This window comes from Cheilinus undulatus, linkage group 1, assembly GCF_018320785.1.
Source record: "Cheilinus undulatus linkage group 1, ASM1832078v1, whole genome shotgun sequence".
Taxonomy (NCBI): domain Eukaryota; kingdom Metazoa; phylum Chordata; class Actinopteri; order Labriformes; family Labridae; genus Cheilinus; species Cheilinus undulatus.
In genome coordinates, this window is record NC_054865.1 from 8,061,697 (window position 1) to 8,083,384 (window position 21,688).

At 40.0% G+C, this 21,688-nt stretch overlaps 1 protein-coding gene and 1 long non-coding RNA gene across 2 annotated transcripts in view; one reads left to right on the top strand and one right to left on the bottom strand.

Annotated features, from left to right (window-relative positions):
• The first annotated feature begins 1,292 nt into the window (after window positions 1-1,292).
• The window catches only part of LOC121513976 (ankyrin repeat and BTB/POZ domain-containing protein 2-like), a 30,391-nt gene continuing 9,995 nt past the window's right edge, over window positions 1,293-21,688 (top strand). Inside the window, exons 1-5 of the mRNA XM_041794030.1 lie at window positions 1,293-2,172; window positions 16,404-16,553; window positions 18,558-18,765; window positions 19,499-19,651; window positions 20,697-20,862. Coding sequence (XP_041649964.1) covers window positions 1,293-2,172; window positions 16,404-16,553; window positions 18,558-18,765; window positions 19,499-19,651; window positions 20,697-20,862 — 1,557 coding nt within the window. The remainder of the gene's footprint in view (window positions 2,173-16,403; window positions 16,554-18,557; window positions 18,766-19,498; window positions 19,652-20,696; window positions 20,863-21,688) is intronic.
• On the bottom strand, window positions 19,219-20,777 carry LOC121513986. Its single transcript, XR_005992241.1, has 2 exons — window positions 20,648-20,777; window positions 19,219-19,571 (listed from the first exon to the last, which is right to left on the bottom strand). It is a non-coding gene; the product is annotated as an uncharacterized LOC121513986 (long non-coding RNA).

Genomic DNA, 21,688 nt, shown 5'->3' on the forward strand with positions numbered 1-21,688 from the left:
CCCAGGGCTTAACCCCAATTTGGTCCTGCTTGCTTGGCCCGAAAACAACCTTGCTCTCTGTGCAGTCTTGTTTTGCATAAAAATAGTCATGTTACACATCAAGTTAAACAGAAGAATGTCAGCTGCAAGCCCACACAAACCATTTTTACCTTTACCACAAATATATCAAAAAGGAATCAAATCAATGACAAAATATCAAAGTAGTTCTAGCCCTACGTAGACAGACACTTCCACCCCCAACGGGATGGCGCCTGGTACTACAGACAAAAAAGCCATCTCATTTGAAAGCCTAGCCTCTGCTGAAGATTCAAGTGGTGTTTGTGCAGTTTCCTTTTGTTTCAACAGTTTCTTTTAGTTTTCTGCACTTTATTTTTTGTTGTTTTTTGAGCCATTGAAAATAAATCTGCTATTCTTGGTGTCAAACTTTAGTTTGAAATGGAAATATATGGAGATTTGGTTGATTTGGAGGCAAAAAAAAAAAAAAAAAAATCCATGATGCAGTGACCACCTATAATGGCATTTGAGTAAAAAAAAAAAAAAAAAAAAAAAAAAAAACTGATACCAGAGCATTATCAAATGGCATGAGATGTCATATTTTTACATGTACATTTACATTTGCATATTTAACAGATAACAGATGGACATGCAGTGCTATATGATGCAATGCAACGTGTAACGCTTGCATGCATTACATTGGTTACAGTCTCTTTAGTTGTTGTATAGTTGTAGTACTTATGTAAAGTGAGACGAATTTTCAAGGCACACCTAGACTTGTCTCAAGGCACACCAGTGTGCAACGGCACACCATTTGAGAACCACTGCTCTAGAGCATAAGTGAGCATAAATTTGTAATCAACTAGAAAAAAAAAAGTTATGGATTATTTCATTCTGTATGAGATGAAACCAGAATACATAGAGGCTTGACTCCATGAATTAAAATCACATGAAAGCCTTTTTAATATTATTTTGGAGATGTGCCTGTTTATGTCAAACAAATCTAGCTCTGCATTTTACTCAGTTTTCCTACAACAGCCACAGGGTGTCGCTGTAGAACAACATTAGTCTCTCCCGTGTTTTGACAGAACTCTGGTTTTGATTGGTCCATGTGCCCCCCCAAAAAAATAACCTTTCCATTTTTTTAACCCCCATAGATGGTAACTTCTGACACACCATGACAGTCTCGTGCAGTTTTGTGCACATGGAAGTTTTCCTCCAACTTTGACTTAGCTAGAGTTGATGGGTAGCTCTGGGTCTGATCTCAACTGTGCATGAAGTGTTGAAAACTGTCCATCATGTCCAGCAGTCTGTTGGTGAAAACCCTGGAGGCCCTGAGCCTGGATTCTGGCTATGCTGCCGGAGAGCCCTGCCCTTCTCTCAGCCTGTCTTCCTCCGGCAAGTCGAAACAGACTCCGACGAACACAAGCACACCTCCTCGGGGTGTCAGGTGGCAGTATGCCGGCTCTCTGGACAGCAGGAACGGCAGCTGGGACACGGTGAACTCTCTGCCGGAGGACGCGGCGGACATCCTAGCAAAGTGTCCCTGCCTGCCCGAGCTAGAGGAGTGTCCCTGGACGGAGCAGGAGCTACGGGAAGTGGTGCTCCGAGTGGCCGGTTCCTCTGCGTCGTTCACTGGTGAGGCAGTCCACCGGCTGTCCGTTCTGCTCCGGAGGGCTTTGGTGCGCATCTCCAGGGAGGCGCAGCGGCTCAGTGAGCTCCACAGGCGGTGCACGCGCCTGGAGGTGCAGAGCGCGGTGAGGCTCGTGTTGAGCTGGGGTCTGGCCGAGAAATGCCTCTCCTCCTCGGTGAAGGCTGTGTCCCTGCACTGTATGAGCTCCGGAGACACCAGCCAGAGGAGACAGTCCGCGCGCTGCGGGCTGACGCTCTCCGTGGGCTGCTTCTTCAGGTGGATGGTGGAAGCACGCGTGTCCGTTCGCGTGCACGAGTACGCAGCCGTGTGTCTGACAGCCTGCATGGAGAGTCTGATGGAGGAGGTGGCCGGACGGGCGGTGCAGGTAGCGAGGCTGACCGAGGAGGAGGAAGGGGAGCAGGGCGGCGGAGTCAGCTGCTGCCCGGTGACCGTGGAGCTGCTGGAGGGAGCTGTCAACAACGACGCGGAGCTGTGGGGGCTTCTGCAGGTGTACGAGCACCTGATCTGTGGGAAAAACGCAAATGGTGAGTGAAAGTTTCTTCTGGCATCATTTATTTTGTAGGGCTAAGTCCGGTATATTGGATAGATTTGGTCAGCCAGAGTTGGAGGACAATTTAGCCATCACAACTTGAGAAAATTGTGCATTTGCTCAGCAAACTTCTGATATTTATTTTGAAAAAAAAAAAAAGGTTATAAACCGACACATAATGTGTTTGCTACAACTTAGTTATCAAAGACAATGATTTTTTTGACTTTTTATTTGTCTGCTGTGTATTGCACCTCCCTTACAGAACCTCAGACACCTGAAACACAGGCATTTTGAAATGTTGCTTAATAAATCCTTTCTCATAAAACAAAGTAAGTCACATTCACACTAAATTCTCAAGATATTCTTATAAGACTAGACTTTTTAAAGTAGTCACCCTTTGGGAATCTATCTTGGTCAATATGTCAGTTAATATGTTCCTTTTTCTAATACCAGTATTTATATCTAAACTTTGGCTGAAATACACCATGCACATCATCATTTAAACTATTTAAATGTCAAAAGTTTAAACCCCTTGGGGTGAGAAAATAATTTAAGATTCATAATGATGTTTAGAAATGAAATACATTATTGTCACTTAGCTTTGATTTTTTTTCACTCGTTTGAATTATCTATGAATTTCATGATTGTCTAACTTTATCTTTATCATTAAACTATTCTTTAGAAAAAAATTGGTTATTATTGCAAATAGATTGGCTGGTATTTTAACAAATAAGCAGAATAAAATGAACAAAGGGTAATGCATTTTTTTAATGAACAAAACCATCATCTGATGGAGTTGACAATGAGAATAAAAATGATGACTTTAACTAGCTTCTTAACCCAAATGATTATCTGAATTGACTATAAATAAAGAAAAATGATGAAAATGAAAGTAAGTAAGCCAGCGTGGTTGTGTTGGTCACTCTGGCACTAACAGCACACCCAAGCTGATCCCACAAATGTTCAGTGGGGTTGAGGTCAGGACTGCTGGCAGGCCATTCCGTCCTCTCCAGTCCCAAATTCCGGAGGTAGTCTCTATAAACCCCGCTCTGTGGGGGTGAGTTTTGTCATCTTGGAGGATAGAGTTCTGTCTCATACTGAAGAGATATGGGGTTGTCAATGGCTGCAGAATCTCATCTCGATATCTCTCTGCATTGACTCCAAGGATGACAAACCTAATTTTCCCAGTGAGGGAGATGCCGCCCCAACCATCACACTGCCTCCACCAAAAGATTACTCTTATCGGTCAGCAATCATCATAGCATTCTCTGTGTCTTCTCTACCCTTTGACCCTATGATCCAACTGCCATTGGCAGAATCTGGAATCATTGCGTTTTCATAACAGGTGCCTATCAGGCACCAGATTGTCAGAACCCGGGGGTACCAGAAGCTCAAAGCAAGAATCAATAGCAACAGAAAAATAAACTGTTTGGCAGAGAGGATTTGGCCATTTTTTCATGGGCGCAACCCACATACTCAGCTCTGCTGCTCATCCCACAAATGCATGCTCCTTACAAATGTTGCACCATTTCAAACGGAAAAAACAGGCTCTCTAACGGTATAAGAGTTATTGCAAAGAAGCATTGCTACAACAAAGAAATAATCCACCAAACACAAATTCCCTACTTTTTGCAGTAAGTTGTGTAAGCAACATTAAAGCTCCATTAGTTTAAACAAAGGTTGTTAGAGTTAATACTTTAATCGTTATTATTTAAGGTCCATAATTAGTGCTTTTTTATTCCATGCTTTATTGTACCTGTCTGCACACAGGAAAAGTAATGACACTTGTTATTGTGTTGTCACGTGAATCTAATCCAGTCAACACCAGGATTCTACTGTAATTAAGAGACTTACTGGCTGTATGGATAACAACTGGAGCTAAGAGAAGCCCCAGATATTTCATGCAAAGTTGTTAATTCGTCAATTTATTTCACAGAATTTTGATGTCCAGGTGAATGAATCATTAGCAGTGATAATGAAGTTTAGGCGGGAGAATCATCCTGCTCTAAAATGTCACATGTTTGCCAATGACAACAATCACGGTTCATCGCCCAAAAACACGTGTTTCCCACAGGCCGAATATGTTTTCACATGTAAGATGATCTCAGGGTCTGACTGGAACCACAGGACAGGCTTTTTCTGTTTTCCTCCATGACTTTATCTTCACTTTACTACCCTGATGAATATTAACTGTGAAAACAGATCCTATGTATGAAGTTTCCACATCCTCTAATGTTTCCCTCTAAAACCCTGGAACTGTCAATTTTCTAAGAGAAATGACTGCTAGCTTTAAAGAAAATTGTAAAAAAAAAAAAATTAAAGTAATTATAATCTTATGATTAGAGCCCATGCCCCCCTCATGGTATCTGTGTTTCTAGACCGAGCTGACCCCATTCTTGAGTAAAACCTCTGTCTCTTAAAGCTGGGTGGTATCACAGAGCAGAAGAACTAATGGTAGCATGAAATTGCACTGAAAGAAGCCAAGATAACAAAAACAGATACTAACCGACAATTTAAAAAGTCTGCTAGGAAACCGTGAAGTGTGATGGGAAAACCCTGCAGACAGGAAAAAGGCATTTTGGGTAATAACGGACACAGAAGTTGAAGATGGGCGCTGATAACAGTCTGCTCTGCTCTGACATGCTTTCAGTGGTTAGATGTGATTTAAAGCGTTCATACTCCATGCCTAAAGTCTGCCTTTGCTTGCATGCTTTTTGCAATCCCCATTGCACTAAGGCTGTCCAAGTTATTGATGCTTTGATATCTGATAGCCTATTCTTTAACACTCTGTAACAATATCCTAAAAAGTTGGTGCACTGTCAGTGTGAATAATTGCTAATCTTATAAACCCATTTTATTCACAATAGAACATAAACAACACATCAGATGTTGAAACTGAGACATCTTACCATTTAATTAAAGATATGGGCTCCTTTTGAATTTGATGGCAGCAACACATCTCATAAACGTAGGGACGGGGCCATGTTTACCATTGTGTAGCATCCCCTCTTCTTATAAGAAGTCTGTAAATGTCTGGGAAGCGAGGAGACCAGTGGCTTGAGTTTTTGGCAATGAATGTTGTCCCATTCTTGTCTGATGTAGGATTCTAGCTGTTCAACAGCCAAGGGTATACAATGCACCAAATATTTTCTATTGGTGCAGGCCACTTCAGTACCTGGACTCTTCTACTGTGAAGCCATGCTGTTGTGATGGATGCAGTATGTTGTTCAGCATTGTCGTGCTGAAATATGAAAGGCCTTCCCTGAAAGAGATGTTGTCTGGATATGTTGCTCCGAAACCTCTGTCTACATTTCAGCATTGATAGTGCCTTTCCAGATGTGTTAGCTGCCCACGCCATTGGCACTAATGCAACCCCATACCGTCAGAGATGCAGGCTTTAGAACTCAGCTGATAACAAGCTGGATGGTCTCTGTCCTCTTTAGTCCACAGGACACAGCATTCAGATTTCAAATTTTGATTCATCTGACCACAGAACAGTTTTCCATTTTGCCCCCAGATTTCTGGATGTGTTCTTGAGCCCATGCAGTGATTTCCGGTACAAAATCATGTCTGGTCTGGTTTTAATGCAGTGCCTCCAGGGGGCGCTGAAGGCCACAAGCGTCCAAAGTTGACCTTTGGTCTTGTCCCATGGCACAGAGATTTCTCCAGATTCTCTGAATGTTTTGATGATATTGTGGACTGTAGATGGTGGGATATTCGAAGTCTTCCTCAGTTTTACATTGAGGGAGATTTTTCAGAAAATTTTCTGAAATTTTAGATGCAGTTTTGGCTTATTGGTGAACCTCTGCCCATCTGAGAGACTCTTCCTCTCTAAAATGCTCCTTTTATATCTAGTAGTTTAATCCTCAAGCTGTTTTTCATACCCCTTACTATTTCAGTCTTCCCTTTTTCCCCCGTCCCTACTTTTTTGAGATGTGTTGCTGCCATCAAATTTAAAATGAGCTACCCATGTACGATTTTAAAGCTTAAAAGCTTGCATTAAGATGGCCCTATTGCAGATTTCAAACAATTTTTGATACTATGATACTTTCCACACACTTTTTTGTATTGTGTAATAGCTAAGGTCTTCTGTTTATATATCATTTGGTTTTCACCAGAATTATAGTGAAGTTTTAAATTCTGTTATAATGATGACCCTTTTGTATACATGGCCCCCCTCTCTAACACTGTGTTTCTGTGCCTCCTGGCCCCCCCAAGCTGGGACACCGGCTCCAAACTTCCCATGAGAGTGAACAGGAAGGAGCGGGTAGAGTAGATGAGTGAATGTTGTTAGCCTCTGACCCAAACAGACGACACAAAGGAGCTCTCATTCCCGCTCAGGCTGCAGGGCAAGAGGTTCACGGCTCCCCGTTCTGTATGCTCCCCTAAACAAACAGCTGCTGTAGCCGCTGTCGAGGCAGGAGAGGCAGCCTGTCACTGCTCTGTAACAACACTCGCTCATAGGACACAATGTATTACCTCAGTCAAGTTTAATAAGCATTTGATTTAAGGAAAAGCAGCCAGATTGTTCTTCCTGATCTGATAATGAAGTTGAATTTAAGGTCATGCTTCAAATCTGTTTGCAGAGATCCCACTGAGAGTTTTAAAACCACAGATTGTAAAGTCATTATTTTCCTAAGATCACTGCAGCAGATATTACATTGAAACTGTATCCTGTCATGTCTGCAAGAGTCAGCCTAAATCATTCAGCTCCTTTTCAGTGAACGTTCTTGTCTTTGCCAGGTTGCCTTTTAAAGATATGTATTTTTTTTGCTTTTAATGCATTTATTCAGAGAAGAGGACAGTAGATAGAGTCAGAAACAGATGAGAGAATGGAGGAGAGACATGCAGGAAGGATGCCGCCAGCGTACATGGGGGGGGCAACCTAACCGCTAGGCCATTTGCACCATGGGAGTCCTGTTTAAAAGAGATTTTTGTCTGGATGGGAATGCTTCTGTTTAAATTAGGGTAAACCCAAGCTCAAGTTCATTAATGTTACCATAAAAATTTTAGCTGAAAAACACTGCTGTAGGCTGTGAAAAGTATGCTCTCGTCTTGATTTCTACCTTTTTTGCAGATCTGTCACACTTAAATATTTCAGATAAACAAACAAATGTCGATATTAAACAAGCATAACCTGAGTAAACTCAAAATGCAGTTTTAAACATGATTTTTCTTACCAAGGGAAAAATGCCATCCAAACCAACCTGGCCCTATACGAAAAAGTAATTGCCCCTGACCAAATTGTTTTAATTCAGCCACTTTTGGAGGGCTTTTGAGCATGAACGACCTATTCGAAGTCCACAGCATCTCAAGTCCAGACTAGACCTCTCCAAAACCCTCATTTTGAGTTTTTAAGCCATTCAGAGGTGGAATTGCTGCTGTGTTTGGGATCACTGTCCTGCTACACAACCTGTGTGGGCTTATCCCACTTTTAATTTTGCAGCTATTTTTTATTTTAGTCTTAGTTTTAGTCTTTAAATAAAATGTCTTTTAGTTTTAGTCACATTTTAGTCATTTCTACCCTTTTTAGTTTTAGTCTAGTTTTAACTGACCAAAACTCCCAACATTTTAGTCTAGTTTTAGTCATCTTGACAAAAACTAATCTTAGTTTTAGTCATCGCATATCTATTTTTGTTAGTTTTAGTCTAGTTTCTGTCATGGAAAAAAAGACTTTTTTGGATTTTCTGGTGAAGAGCAGAATTGGTTCCACTTATGTTAATTTTGACAGCTATCTTGAATTTTAGCCTTTTCCTAGTCTCTAATAAATTGGCATTTTAATAATTTCTACCCTTTAAAGTTTTAGCTGATGAAAACTAAAAAGCATTTTAGTCAAGTTTTGTCTGCACAAAGTCCTACATTTTAGGCTCTACTGCTAATGAGGGCATTTATTTTATTTGCCTGAATCTGGTACAGATCATACTTGTGTGTTTTGTGCACCCTTCAAAACCTGGTATCCTTGCTTTGTACAGCTGAGAGGCAAAAGAGCTCCAGCCTCATGCTACCTAACAGCTTGTGCTTTCTCATATCATGGATTTTGAATGTTTGATGGAAACTAAATTACATTTTAGTCTCGTTTTAGTCTCCAGAGATGGATTTTGAGCTAGTCTAGTCATCCTAATGGAAAAATGTTAGTTGACAAACGTTTTAGTCAAAATTTTAGTTGACAAAATTAATACTGGTTCCATAAATTGTGGCGAGTGGTCCAGCAGAGCAAGTCCAGACCATCACACTGCCACCACCATGTTTGACGGTTGGTAGGACGGTCTATTGATGAAATGCTGTGTTAGTTTTACTCCAGATGTAACAGGAAAGTTGTTGTCTGGTCAGTCCACATAAAAGTTTCCTTAAAGTCTTGGGGATCTTTTTTTTCTGCATGTGAGACGTGCCTTTGTGTTCTTTGGCATCAGCAGTGGTTTTGACTGTGGAACTCTCTCATGGATGCCCCGTCTTTTTCATATTGTTGAATCATGAACACTGACCTTAACTGAGTCAAGGGAGGCCTGCTGGTCTTTGGATGCTGTTCTGGGTTCTTTTGTGGATGAGACGTTGATGCTTTCTTGGAGTAATTTTGGTAGACTGGCCACTCCTAGGAAGGCAACACTGTTCCAACTTTTCTCCATTAGTGGATGATGTCTCTCACCATGGTTGGCTAGAGTCCTAACTTTGTTTCTCATCTGTTCTTGAATTTCTTTAGATGGTGCCATGATGTGTTACTTTCTGAGATCTTTTAGCCTACTCCACTTTGTCAGACAGGTCCTATTATAAATGGATTTCTTGATTCAACAGGTCTGGCAGCAAAAAGCTTCCCAAAAATCTGGTTCACACAGGGCCAGGAGTTTTGATGGCTTTGTTTCCCTTGATAAATAAAATCATCATTTTAAGTTGCATTTTGTATTCACCCTGGTTATCTTTATTTAATATTAACATTTTTTAGATAGATGATGTAAATCATTGAAGTGTGACAAATCTAAAAATAAGAAATCGGGAGGGGGGCACAGCACTGTAGTTCGCATTGCTTCTCTTATTTCTGGATCTCAGGATGAAGAGGAAGTGGAGAGAAACAGCTGGACAGAGTGTCTGATACTGAGTCAGATTTCAGAGATGGAGCAGACTTCAGAGAGAAATCCAACCCTTGGTTTTACTACTTTAATGTTATCACCATCTGGTCTTTACATTTAAACTATAAAACATAGGACAGAAGTGGTTCCCCAGGCCACGTTGGTTTCTCATGCACAACCAACATGGCCCTCTTTTTGTTCCTTTTAATGAAATAAGCCCTGCTAGAGGATTCATTAGAGGATTCATAACTAATTACCTCAGTTCTCTGGCACAGCAGGGACTCTTCCAGGTTGCCTGTTTGGACGGTTTAATCAGGCTCCACTCTGTGGTTGATAACCTCATCTCTGCTGACTCCCTGCTCCGTACTCACGTGTTTAAAGTCTTATGTCAACTGCGTGTTCATCTAAGCCAACAGCGTCCATCCACACTGGCTCCAGTCAAACAGGCTGCACGTTTTTAACCAGATTACTCTACCAAAACAAAGTCTTCCCGCCAATTCTGCCTGCTTGTTTAACATGGCTCTGTGTGAAGAGAGAGTTTATTGACTACAGCACTGAGGAAAGTACAGAACAGACTTTAAAGGCTCAGATCCTTTTGTAGATTTTCCTAATACAAGAATGTCTTTTTAATCCTGCTTCCTCTTTGGATTTGTTTGTCGGAGATTGATATGAATCATGTCGTGGTAGCCTGATTACCACTACACAACTACAACCCCAAAAAAGTTGGGATGCTGTGTAAAATCAACATCAATCAACAAACATTTTACCATTTCATGAAACATTAAAGCTCATTTTGAATTTGATGGCAGCAACACATCTGATAAAAGTAGGGACAAGGCCATGTTGACCATTGTGTAGCATCCTCTCTTCTATAACAGTCTATAAACATCTATAGAGAGGGAAACCAGATGCTGGAGTTTTGGGAGAGTTGTCCCATTCTTGTCTGATGTAGGATTCTAGCTGCCCAACAGTACTTGGTCATCTTTTCCAGATTTTAATTTTATGATGCCCCACATGCCCTTATTAGTGAGAGGTCTGGACTGCAGGTGGGACAGTTAAGCACCTGGACTCTTTCTGAAATAGTCAAGGCCTTCGCTGAAAGAGACATCTGGATGGGAGCATATATTGCTCTAAAACCTTTATCTACTTTTCAGCATCCACGGCGCCTTCCAGATGTGTAAGCTGCCCATGCCATAGGCACTAATGCAATGCCACACTATCAGAGATCCTTCTCCTCTATAGCCTGCAGGACAGGCAGCTGTGGTTTGCAAAAAGAATTTCAAATTTTGATTAATGTGACCACAGAACAGTTTTCCATTTTGCCTCAGTCCATTTAAAATGAGCTTTGGCCGAGAGAAGATGGCAGTGTTTCTGGGTTCAATTCATATATGGCTTCTTCTTTTTATGATACAGCTTTTACAGGCTTTTATGGATGGCATGGCCAACTGTGTTGACAGAAAATGATTTCTGGAAGATTTCCTGACCCCATGCAGTGATTTCCAGTGCAGAATCATGCCTGGTTTCAGTGCCGGCTGAGAGCCTGAGGATCAAGAACATCCTATATTGACCCTCGACCTCGTCCTGCAAGGGTTTCTTCAGATTCTCTGAATCTTTTGATGACATTTAGTTCTGTAGATGGTAAGATTTTACCAATTTTACTTCGAGGAATGTAGTTTTTTTTTTAAATTTTGCCACAATTTTAAACACTGTTTTCTCAGATCAGTGAACCTCTGCTTATCTTTACCTCTGAGAGACTCTGCCTCTCTAAAATGCTCCTTATATACCCAGTCATGTTTCTAGTCTGTTGCCAATTAACCTAATCAGTTGCAAAATCCTCCTCCAGCTGTTTTTTATTAGTGGTACTTACTTTATACTGCTGTTCTTCTTCGCATGATACAGCTTTAACTTATTTATAGAGGTCAAAGGTCAAGGCCCTTGTTTTAATCTCTTGCTTGTGAATGACATCTCAAAACTGCTGAATGAGTGATGTTTGTCAAACTTTGCACAAATGTCCACTCTGACTCAATGATGAACTGAAATATAGGGTCAAAGATAACCCGTAAACCCAGATCTTGTGAGCACACTTTTTCATGAATTCACTGAGGAGTTTTGTCAAATCTGGCACAAACCTGCACTAAGACTTGTAAATGAACTGATTTGATTTTGGAGGCTAAAGGTCATTTCATGCATCAATTTGACTTTTACACACTTAACTACTTCTACAAACCAAAGTTTATTACAAAAAATTTACCTACAGTCTTCACAAAACGCCCCGGCTTTCTTCTTGATCCACTTTCACTGTCCGGCTAATTTTTACTTTGCAGAAGCATATAATCACCAGGTGGTAGCTCAAGTTTCAGTGATGTTGTGCTTTAGCTTTGAGGACAAACAACCTCACTTTTATGCTCAGTTTTTGTACAAGATTTCAGATTTTAGCTTGAGCCAGACTCTGTTTATGCTCTTAAATTGGCTTAAACCTTCCTGAGGTGGTCCTGACCCACTGACCCACACACCTTTCTCTGTTGTCCTGGCGAAACACTTGCAGCATTATACCACTCAGCAGAAAAGAGCTGTTGTTTCCAAGCATGACGGGGCTGCAAACTTTGGGGTTGTTCTGTTTTCATTCAGCCACACGAACACACAAGGACAGAGTCGAAGGAAATGACTTAATCACTCCTGATTCTGGATGTAAGCGGCCCACTGTTACACACGGGAGCGGAGCTGTTGGGGGGTCATTACTGCACAGGTAGAGTTTTAGAAAACAGTGGTTTGTGCTTTGTCCCTTGCAGACTGGACTCCTGTTGTGAGCCCATGAATAGATGCTTGTTCAGCCTCTCCTGTCTGTAAACACAGCGGGGTAATCAGCTCCAATTATCTGCCACACTCACTCCTTTCTTTCACACAAACGCTGACTTTACTCCAGGTCTGAGTGATGAATCTGTCCAATCAGTCGTCAGCGGGCGTTGTACACAGTTTACCTTCACCTCATCCTGCAGGTGTTGGAGGAGTTTAGATCGGGGCAGAATGGTCCTGTTCTTCTTCCACACAGAACTTGGAAAACTTTTCTTTAAGGAGCTGTTCGCTTGGAGCACTGCAACAAACACAAACTGTTGAAACAAATGTGACAAGATGGGGGCCATTTTCTTCCAAAATTGCAGTTTATAGAAGGTAATCTGATATACTGTTATAATGTACACATCAAATAATGGGGTTGAGGTCAGGACTTCTGGCAGGCGATTCATCTTCTCCACTCTCAAATTCTGGAGGTACAGGCTCTGATAAAATCTGCTTTGGGGGGGGGGGGGGGGGGGGTTGTCATCTTGCAGGACAGAGTTTAGTCCCAGACTGAGGAGACATGTGATTGCCACTGGTTGCAGAATCTCATCTCAGTATCTCTGCATTGAGATTGACTCCAGTAAGGGAGTTGCCACCCCAAACCATCACACTGCCTCCGCCAAAAGATGTTAGTTCACCTATCTGTAAAGCAATCAGCAAAGCCTTCTCTGCAGCTTCTCCACACTTTGACCCTATGATCCAACCACTGCAGGCAGAATTTGGACTCATTGCTGAACATAACGGCCCCTTGTGTTTAGGTTGCAGTGCATGTAAAGGGCAGTTATGGCAGGCCTCCTGGCAGACCTATGAAACTGGTGATTGACTGCATGTAGTCTGTTCCATTAGGGCCAGAGAGCTGTTGGTCATTTGTCCTGCAAACCTTGACTGCAAATCTGTACAAGACAGCCTCCGGTTTCTAAGTGCTGACAGGGTGAGGAAACTGTGTTCTTGGGGTATTATCTTCTTTTTTACACCCACTTCACGGTCTGTCTCTGGCATCCCCAGTTATATGGAACTTGGCCTTCAGTTTGGAGAAGGTACCAGGTCTCACTCCAAATACTGCCCCAACTTGGTTTTGCAGAACACCAGCTTGAAGTTGCTCTATAGCACGGGCTATATCCAGATCAGTCAACGACCACTGTGGCAGGGCCCATGCTCATAGCACCTGAGGGTACTAGAAACTCATAAGAGTCTATTGTAACGGCAGAATAAGCTGTTTGGCATTGGTAGAGAAGATCTGGCACATTTTTATGGGTGAAGCCCACATACTAAGCTCTGCTGCTCATTCCACAAATGCATCGTCTTTTGCCAATGTGGCACCATTTACAAGGAAAATAAACAGACCTTCAAAAGGTATAATATTTATTGCCAAGAAGTATTATTACAACAAATAAATAATATACCAAACCAATCAGAAATTTCCTCACTTTTTGTGGTGAGTTAATTTTTTGCAGTCTTAATTGTATGAATAGCTCATCAAAATTTTAGTACCAGCATTTAACTTTTTTTCTTTTAATTAGACAGTGCGCATTCACTTTGTCTTGCTATAACTTTGTTTAAATATTTGACCAAAAATCTATAGTTTTTAAAGCTTTATTGCTCTCTGTACAATAGATACTTAAAATAACAGATTGTATTGATTTAAATTGTGGTTGGCATGTCATGTTATTTAACATTTTTTAAATGCTGTTATACACAAAAAAGTGGAAGAATTTTTATTTTAGCATCTGACTATCATATTTATGGCACCATAAATATTGCTGCAGTCACTCTATATTTACACCATTCAAGTGTCTGTTCAGGTACTGATGAATCGAAATCTTGTAAAATGATTCAGAACTTTTTTTTTACTGTCTGTAGCATTTATGGTGAGTGATAATGAAAGTTATGTTGACAACAATGATGATGGGCTTTCTTAATGTTCTGAAAACTTCAATACTTTGAATGTTTGAAGTCACTGCAGCAGAGTGAATATCTGCGTCAGGAGGCCTCCGTTTTTGTCTGTGCTGAAGCTTTTCTATTGTTGTGAAGATTAGGAGTCAGCAAATACCCAATTCAGAGGAGCACAATGGACTGGGATGTGTGAGTGTGTGTGTTTTTATCTGGTCCAGTGCCTTTTGAGGATTTGCTCCACAGCAAACACTGTAAAATCTGTGATGTATGTGTGAGTTTCACCATTTTTCTGACCTTGACATCCCTTGAAGGACGCGCTGATTCATCAGTTTAACATCATTACTGATATCTGCCTTGTAAACAAACATTGGCCTTTGGCAAACAGCATGAAATCAACAGATACCAGAAACATTAGTGTCCAGTAGTGCTGTCATGATATCAACATTCTAACTTCAATTCAGAGTTTAGTTTCATTATACTTGAGACTGAAACTTTACTGCTTTGATATGCAACATGTTATGGACCAGAAACAGGATGTCCATAAGGAATGGTCACATTTTGGAAATTATTTACAAAACGTAAAAACATATCAGAGGTTGGAATTCAGACATTTGACCATTTCATGTAAAACATTAGCTCATTTTAAATTTGAAGGCAGCAACACATCTCAAAAAAGTTGGGACATAGCCATGTTGTTTAGCATCCCCTCTTCTTTTAACGACTGTAAATGTCTGGGAAGTGATGAGACCAGATGCTGAAGTTTTTGGAGAGGAATGTTGTCCCATCCTTGTCTGATGAAAGATTCTAGCTGCTTGACAGTCCTGGTCTTCTTTGCCAGCTTTTTCATTTAGTTAGGCTCGAAATATTTTCTATTGGTGAAAGATCTGGACTGCAGGAAGACCAGTTCAGCACCCAGACTATTCTGCAAAGCCATGTTGTTGTGAGGGATGGATTGTTATGTGGTTGAGCATCATCTTGTGGAAATAGTCAAGGCCTTCTCTGCATTAAACATTGTCTGGATGGAAGCATATGCTGCTCTAAAACCTCTATCTACATTCCAGTATTGATAGTACCTTTACAGATTTTTAAGCTGCCTGCACCATAGGAACTCTCTTCAGCACCTCTTCAATATGCAAGACATGGTGTCCATGGTTTCCAAAAAGAATCCCAAATATTGATTAATCTGACCACAGAACAGTTTTCCATTTTTCCTGCAGCAATTCTGGACTGTGTTCACGTAAGGCTTCTACTTTGTATGATAAAGCTTTGATTTATGGATGGCACAGCCAACTGTGTAGACAGGGTTTTCTTGAAGTGTTCCTGAGCCCATGCACTAATTTCCAGTACAGAATCATGCCTGTTTTTAATTCAGTACTGCCTGAGGGCCCAAAGATCACAAGCATTATTATTGACCTTCAGCCTTGTCCCTTGTACACAGAGATTTCTCCTAAATCACTGAATCCTTTTATGATATTATGGACTGTAGATGGAACACTCAGAGAACGCATCTGAAATTGTTCCATATTTTTTAGAGACAGTTTTTTCACAGATTAATGAACCTCTGCTCATCTTTACTTCTATTTGCACAATGCTCCTTCAGCTGTTTTAATCAGTACCACTTACTTTTCCAGCCTTTTGTTTCCATGTCCCTACTTTGTGAGATGTGTGGAGGCCATCAAATATAAAATGTCAAATTCTCTTGTGAATAAAATATGAGGTTATGAGATTTGACAATCATTGCATTCTGTTTTTTTTAAATTGGGATTGTAGTTATAATTTAAAAAACACATATGCTAAACTTCTGATGCTGCATTTTGAATGTGAATGAATGCCAATCCACGAAGGATTTCTAACAAAACTGTGTTTACAAGTCATTGAGCCCTCACTAGCTCATTTTTTTCAGTTACTGATGGTAACTGCTGTTTAAAGCTGGGTGACTAAGCTGATTTCATTGAGATATCATTTAAAGACGCCCTCTCAAACTTGTTTCCTGTAACTGCTATCATCAAACAGATGGAACCCTGAGAATCACAAGGCTTTGATAAGGCAGTCTTGTTAATTTCATGCCGTTAGTGTGAGAAATGTGGTCAAGGGAGCAATACTAAAAGTTTCTTTCTTGCTCCTGAAATTTCTGCCAAAATATTCCATTAGAGTGTGTGGGGAGGGTTGTGGTTTTCCTGTGACAGAGCCTGGTCAAGATTTCCTACAATTTGATGCCTTTTGCTTGAATGTTGTGTTAGATTTTAAGTTTTGTGCCATTGAAATGAATGGAAAAATGGCTTGAAGGGCTGAGAAGGTGATTCAGCTTTGAAAGTTGCTGTGAATAAATGCTGAATATAACACTGAAAAAGCTGAATCACACTGAAATAACCTAAGGCTTTGCAGCATTCCCAGCAATAATAGCATTTGTGTATTTTTTACCCTTGTGTCTTTGTAGGTGAGCTTTCACTGCCGGCTCAGGTCAGCCCGTACACAAAGCGTCCCATGGATTTGATGGAGATCAGGGAGGACGCCTACATCCAGTTGGAGCTGAGAACACTCGAACAGGCTCTCCTGGCCACCTGTGTAGGCAGCATCGCAGAGCTCAGTAAGTGTGTGTTAAAGCCACAACAGTCAGCTCCTGTGTTTTGTGTGAGTGTTTGTTTAAACTGTGACCAGCGTCAGACTCCTGGGACTCATCGTTAGACGCTGCCAGCTCCCCCTCGGTTACATAACAACCTGTCGCTTGTGTCCAGAAAACAAGGGCACCTTCACACCCTGCAGGCCACCGTAGCTCATTATTCAAATGCTCATTATGTAGAGAGAAATATAGACCTCTATACCTCAACTGTTCATGGGTTTTTACATGCCTTCTGGTGACACATTTATGACTGCAAAGCACTCTTAACACACAGAGTTCTTCATTATTCAACTAAAACTTTTTTCTGATTCCAGAATTCACCTTCTAATTTGTTCTTAATGTTCACAAGATCATAGGCAGCATACATTTGCTGACAATTAGAAAGTCGTTAAGCTGACAAAAACATTGAGAAGACAGGAAATGTCAACTGACACAGTACGGCAATGTTGCAGGATTGTGAAAGAGAGCCTGGCTGCAGATATTAGACATCCATGCATGCAAACTCGGACCTTTGTAAATGTATGCACAGTAAGATCTTAGCTTTTGATTTGTAAATTGATAGTACTCACTGGAATTCTCCCTGACTTTATTTTTTTACAAGTTCTAAGTGTAAGTAGACTTTAAGAGTTGTGGACTGTAACATTTTGATTCATTTAGATCAGTGATACTCAGCGTGTGGCTCTTGAGTCTCATGTGGCTCTTATGGGATGATTTGTGGTTCTTTTATGTCTTAATTTGAAATATTATTCCCCCAGAAAACCTTAAAAAAGGGCAACTTTGACCTCTGAAATTACCAATTGCAAGTCAGATTGATCAGTTTGTTTCCCACACTTAAACAGTTAGCTTTAATTGTCAACCTTTATTTTTTGTCTGCTTATTTCCATTGCCCTTATTTGAATTTTTTGCCCCTTTTTCCATTTTTTTGCCACTTTTATCTTGTTTTTGCCACTTTTTATCCTGCTTTTGCAAATTTTTCTTCTTTGCCACATTTCATTGCCTTTTGACATTAAATGCCACTTTTCTAATTTTTGCCACCTTTTACTTCTTTTTGCCCATATAAGTCACTTTTCACTAATTTTTTGCTACAATTTTGCTGCTTTTTGACCATTTTTGCCACCTGTAATACATTTTACTTCCCGTCTTACCCATTTTTTCCATGTTTTCTTCCTGTTTTTGCCATTTTATGCCCATTTTGCCCCCTTTCCCCCATTTTTGGACATTTTTGCCCCCTTTAACTTACTTTTATTGCCACTTAAACCCTTTTCTTGCCACTTTTCATCACTTAGATTGTTGCTCTTTCAAAGTTATTTTTTCAACAATTTGGCTCTTTGGTTTAGCAGGGTTGCGTAACACTGATTTAGATATTTAAAACAGTGAAACAGATCTTTTCAAGATGAACAATTTAAAGTCAATTTACATAAATAAAAATGAGCCACAATTATGCTCTTTAAGACATTTAACAGCTTCAGCATTGGTTCTCAACCTGGGGTCCAGGACCCCCTCGGTAGGGGTTGCCAAAATTAGATTCACTCATACTAGCTAAAATCATGCTAAAACACTTATGAATCGTTCATGCAAATGGTCTCTTGACCTTTACATGAACTATGATCGATTTGAACTTGAAAACTTTAAAATTTAATGTTAATTTTTGACATTGATGCTTCACCTTTAGTTTGTGTGGGTCCTGGAGGTCCTCAGCTCCTCTACAATACAAGGGGGGCTCATAGGAAGAAAAGGTTGGGAACCACTGAGCTACAGTATGTAGCACACTTTTTAAATGACCTTCAAAAGATCCAAAATCAAACACTTTGGTATCCTACTTCCTTTTAACTGACTGTAAGCCAACTTATATTCTCACTCGTTATTGGTTAAACAGTTTAATTGATAAAATTTCAAGTAATTTCACTATAAAGTCTGTAAGAATATCTTGTTTTACATCCATCATGGGATCTTGTGGTTTTCCTCCTGCAGGTGATCTTGTGTCTCGAGCAATGCACCACATGCAGCGTCTGCGCTGCTCGAGCTCCCTCACCAGCCCGGCTCACTCAGCCAATCAGACGTCAGTATCCTGGGCCCCAGACGCCCTGCGGACACTCTACTACTTCCTGTCAAGCCCACAGATGGAGTCACTGGAAAACCCCAACGTGGAGCCTCCAACCACAATGCTGAGCAGAGAGAGGTGGGATTGTTTGTGAATCATCTGCATCAGTCTGTTTTCTGTTAATTATTTGCGGCCGTGTTGATTGTGTAGCTATATCAGGGATTTTTTCCTGGCTTAAAATGAAACCTGTCCTACTTTGTAGACATGCATTAGCTGTGTGTGTAGAGTTTTCACTTTTACAAGCAATTACAATAATAGAATAATAGAAATTACAATAATTTAGTAATTTTTTAACCAAAGAAGCATGGACAAAATAAAAGGATAATGTGTTAGCTTGTCAAGTTTAAATGGACGTTGTTTAGTTTCATTGGGTTTAGGTGATCGTGCATCCTCCCTCAGAAATGATAAGCATCAGATGCTTTGTTTCTTGTATTCCTGTGTACTTTGTGCATCACTTTCTCAAGAACACCTTTATTTTTCTTGGGAGAAACTTATTTTATCTGGAGGGAAAAAAAATGTGAAATGTGGATCTCATTTTTCAGAATTAGTTTATCAAAGTTTCTAATAAGTTAAGAACAAGCCACAATTGAATGTGACATTTAAAACATAAACAGCAGCATTTCTCAGGTTATAATGAAGCCATAGATTTGTTACATTTTTGTGCACATTTAAACGTTGCCTGTAGAAAGACTGATTTTATAGAAACAAATGAAAATTTGAACATAAAAAACTGGATTTAGGTTAAATAAAGGAATAAAATCGGACAGAAAGGAGATGAAACTCTGCTGACATCATGCCATCTCCTCTCCAGGCCGTTCCTGCTCCTCCCTCCTCTCATGGAGTGGATTAGAGTCGCCGTTGTGCACGCCGAACATCGCCGCAGCCTGTTGGTGGACAGTGATGATGTCAGACAAAGCGCCAGGCAGCTCCTCCCAGGGTTGGACTGTGAGCCCAGACAGCTGAGGTAAAAAAACACGATGACCAGATCCAAAACACATTGATATGACACAGAGAGTTATGTTATGTATACTGTATGTATATAGATAATCTGAAGGAAATCTGTAATTGAGGTCATAAATTATGTAAAATACACTCTGATAACTAGTAAGCATGCAGAGAAGTAGTTAATGTATGTCATGAGTGGAAATAGTAATGGTGCATTCTTAAAGTAAGTCCTTTAGGGAAAATAATTCTGCAAATCATCAATGATAAGAAAATCCTGTGGTCACACAAATTCAATCAAACTAAATTGTTAAACCAGGCTTAACATTGAATGAGGCAGGACATGGTTTAAGTTTTACAACAAGCCTAAAGCTTTCATTGCACTCTCATTAAGGATGTAAGAAGTTTTGAGCTTTTTACTACCAGAAAGGTCAAAACATGATGTTTTACAAACCCAGTGAGCAACTTCTGTGCAGAGCTGGAGTTATTTTGTTGTTAGAATTATAGTGGTTTGGTGTATTGTTCATATCATCTGAAATGTTGCTTTGCTTTACACATAACAAAAAAAAAACAAAAAAAACAAAAACCACAATCTAAAAAATTATTTGAAAGAAACAGAATCTAAATAACCTAAAAAATAAAAAGAGGGCTTATAAGGAAAGACAAGAGAAACACACAAGACATTCAATGAACTGATGAAAGACAGAGAGGGATTATACTCAGGTGTGACAAACGAGACATAGCTGAAACAGGTGAGGGCAATTAAGGTTGAGGGAAACAAAGGCAGGAAGCAAACTCACATAAGGGAAGGCAACTACTAAATAAAACAGGCAAAAATTTATAATAAAACATTCACAAGAGAAACACAAGAACAAAGGAATTGAAAGACAACACAATAACACACTTGAACTCAGAGAATAAAGCAGAAATACACAATTGACAAATAAAACTTAGAGATAGTAACATAGGGAACAAATCAAACTCTTAACGCTAAATCAACTCAGGATCATCACAATACCCTTTTATTCAGCTCCTGTTTATGGATTTCCATCTGTGTTTCTCTGCAGGTCTGCGTGCTGCTTCCAGTCGTTGAAGTGTTTAAATGCAGAAGCTGCTTCAGCAAAGTTTCAGCTCGATCTGGGCTTCAGGATGCTCTCATGTGGACGAGCAGATCTGGTCCATCAGGCCGCTCGGCTTCTGGGAGCTAAGGGGGTGAATACTCTTGATGACCAGGTGAGATAATACCTTTTTTCAACAGCATAATGGTGAAGCCAAAATAAAAAGCACACAAAGATTCAGTTATAGATAGGTGATATCCAGGAACAAAGGTTTGCAGAAAACGGCTGAATTTCCCAAATTAATTGGATAATTAAAGACAGCAACTTAAACACCATTCTTTGTATAAGGCTATATTAAAACAGGTGGGTAAATGCATGAATGCAACATATCAATGTGATGTTTTAGGAGCAATACTGTACCCATATCTGGTCTTTAAAAGTCAGTCTTTAAAACTATATTATTTGTTAAGTCTTGTAGATGCATATTCAACTGTTTCGCATTAGAAAGACAATTTCTAATTTATTCCAGCAGATGGTGCTGAATTCACAGTAGAGAACAAAAGTAACCCTAAACAATAACTGGAATTTCAATTTTTGAGTTCTTTGCTTCAGTTAAATGAGCTGTATGACTTTTAAACATAAGCTGCATTGATTGAAAATGTGCTATAGTTCAGCAGGTCACACGTTTACATTTAGACTTTATTGAAAGTTCAGTATGTCTGAAATTATGCTCTACTGTAGACTATTCTTGCTTTTTAAAACCAATATAAGTGTTTCTTTGGTGGCGTATTATACAAATATTGAAATCCAAGTATCATGCATGTAGTAAAGAGGTTTTCAAATGTTTTTTTTTTTTTTTTCCGTGGACATACCTAAGGTTAAAGGTCAAAGGTCAGCATAGGCCATGTTCATATCCATAAACCAGCCTCTTTAAAATGCATACACTATCTTTAATTTTTGTGTAGTCGTAGTGATACTTTTCAGTTGTGCACATTCCCACA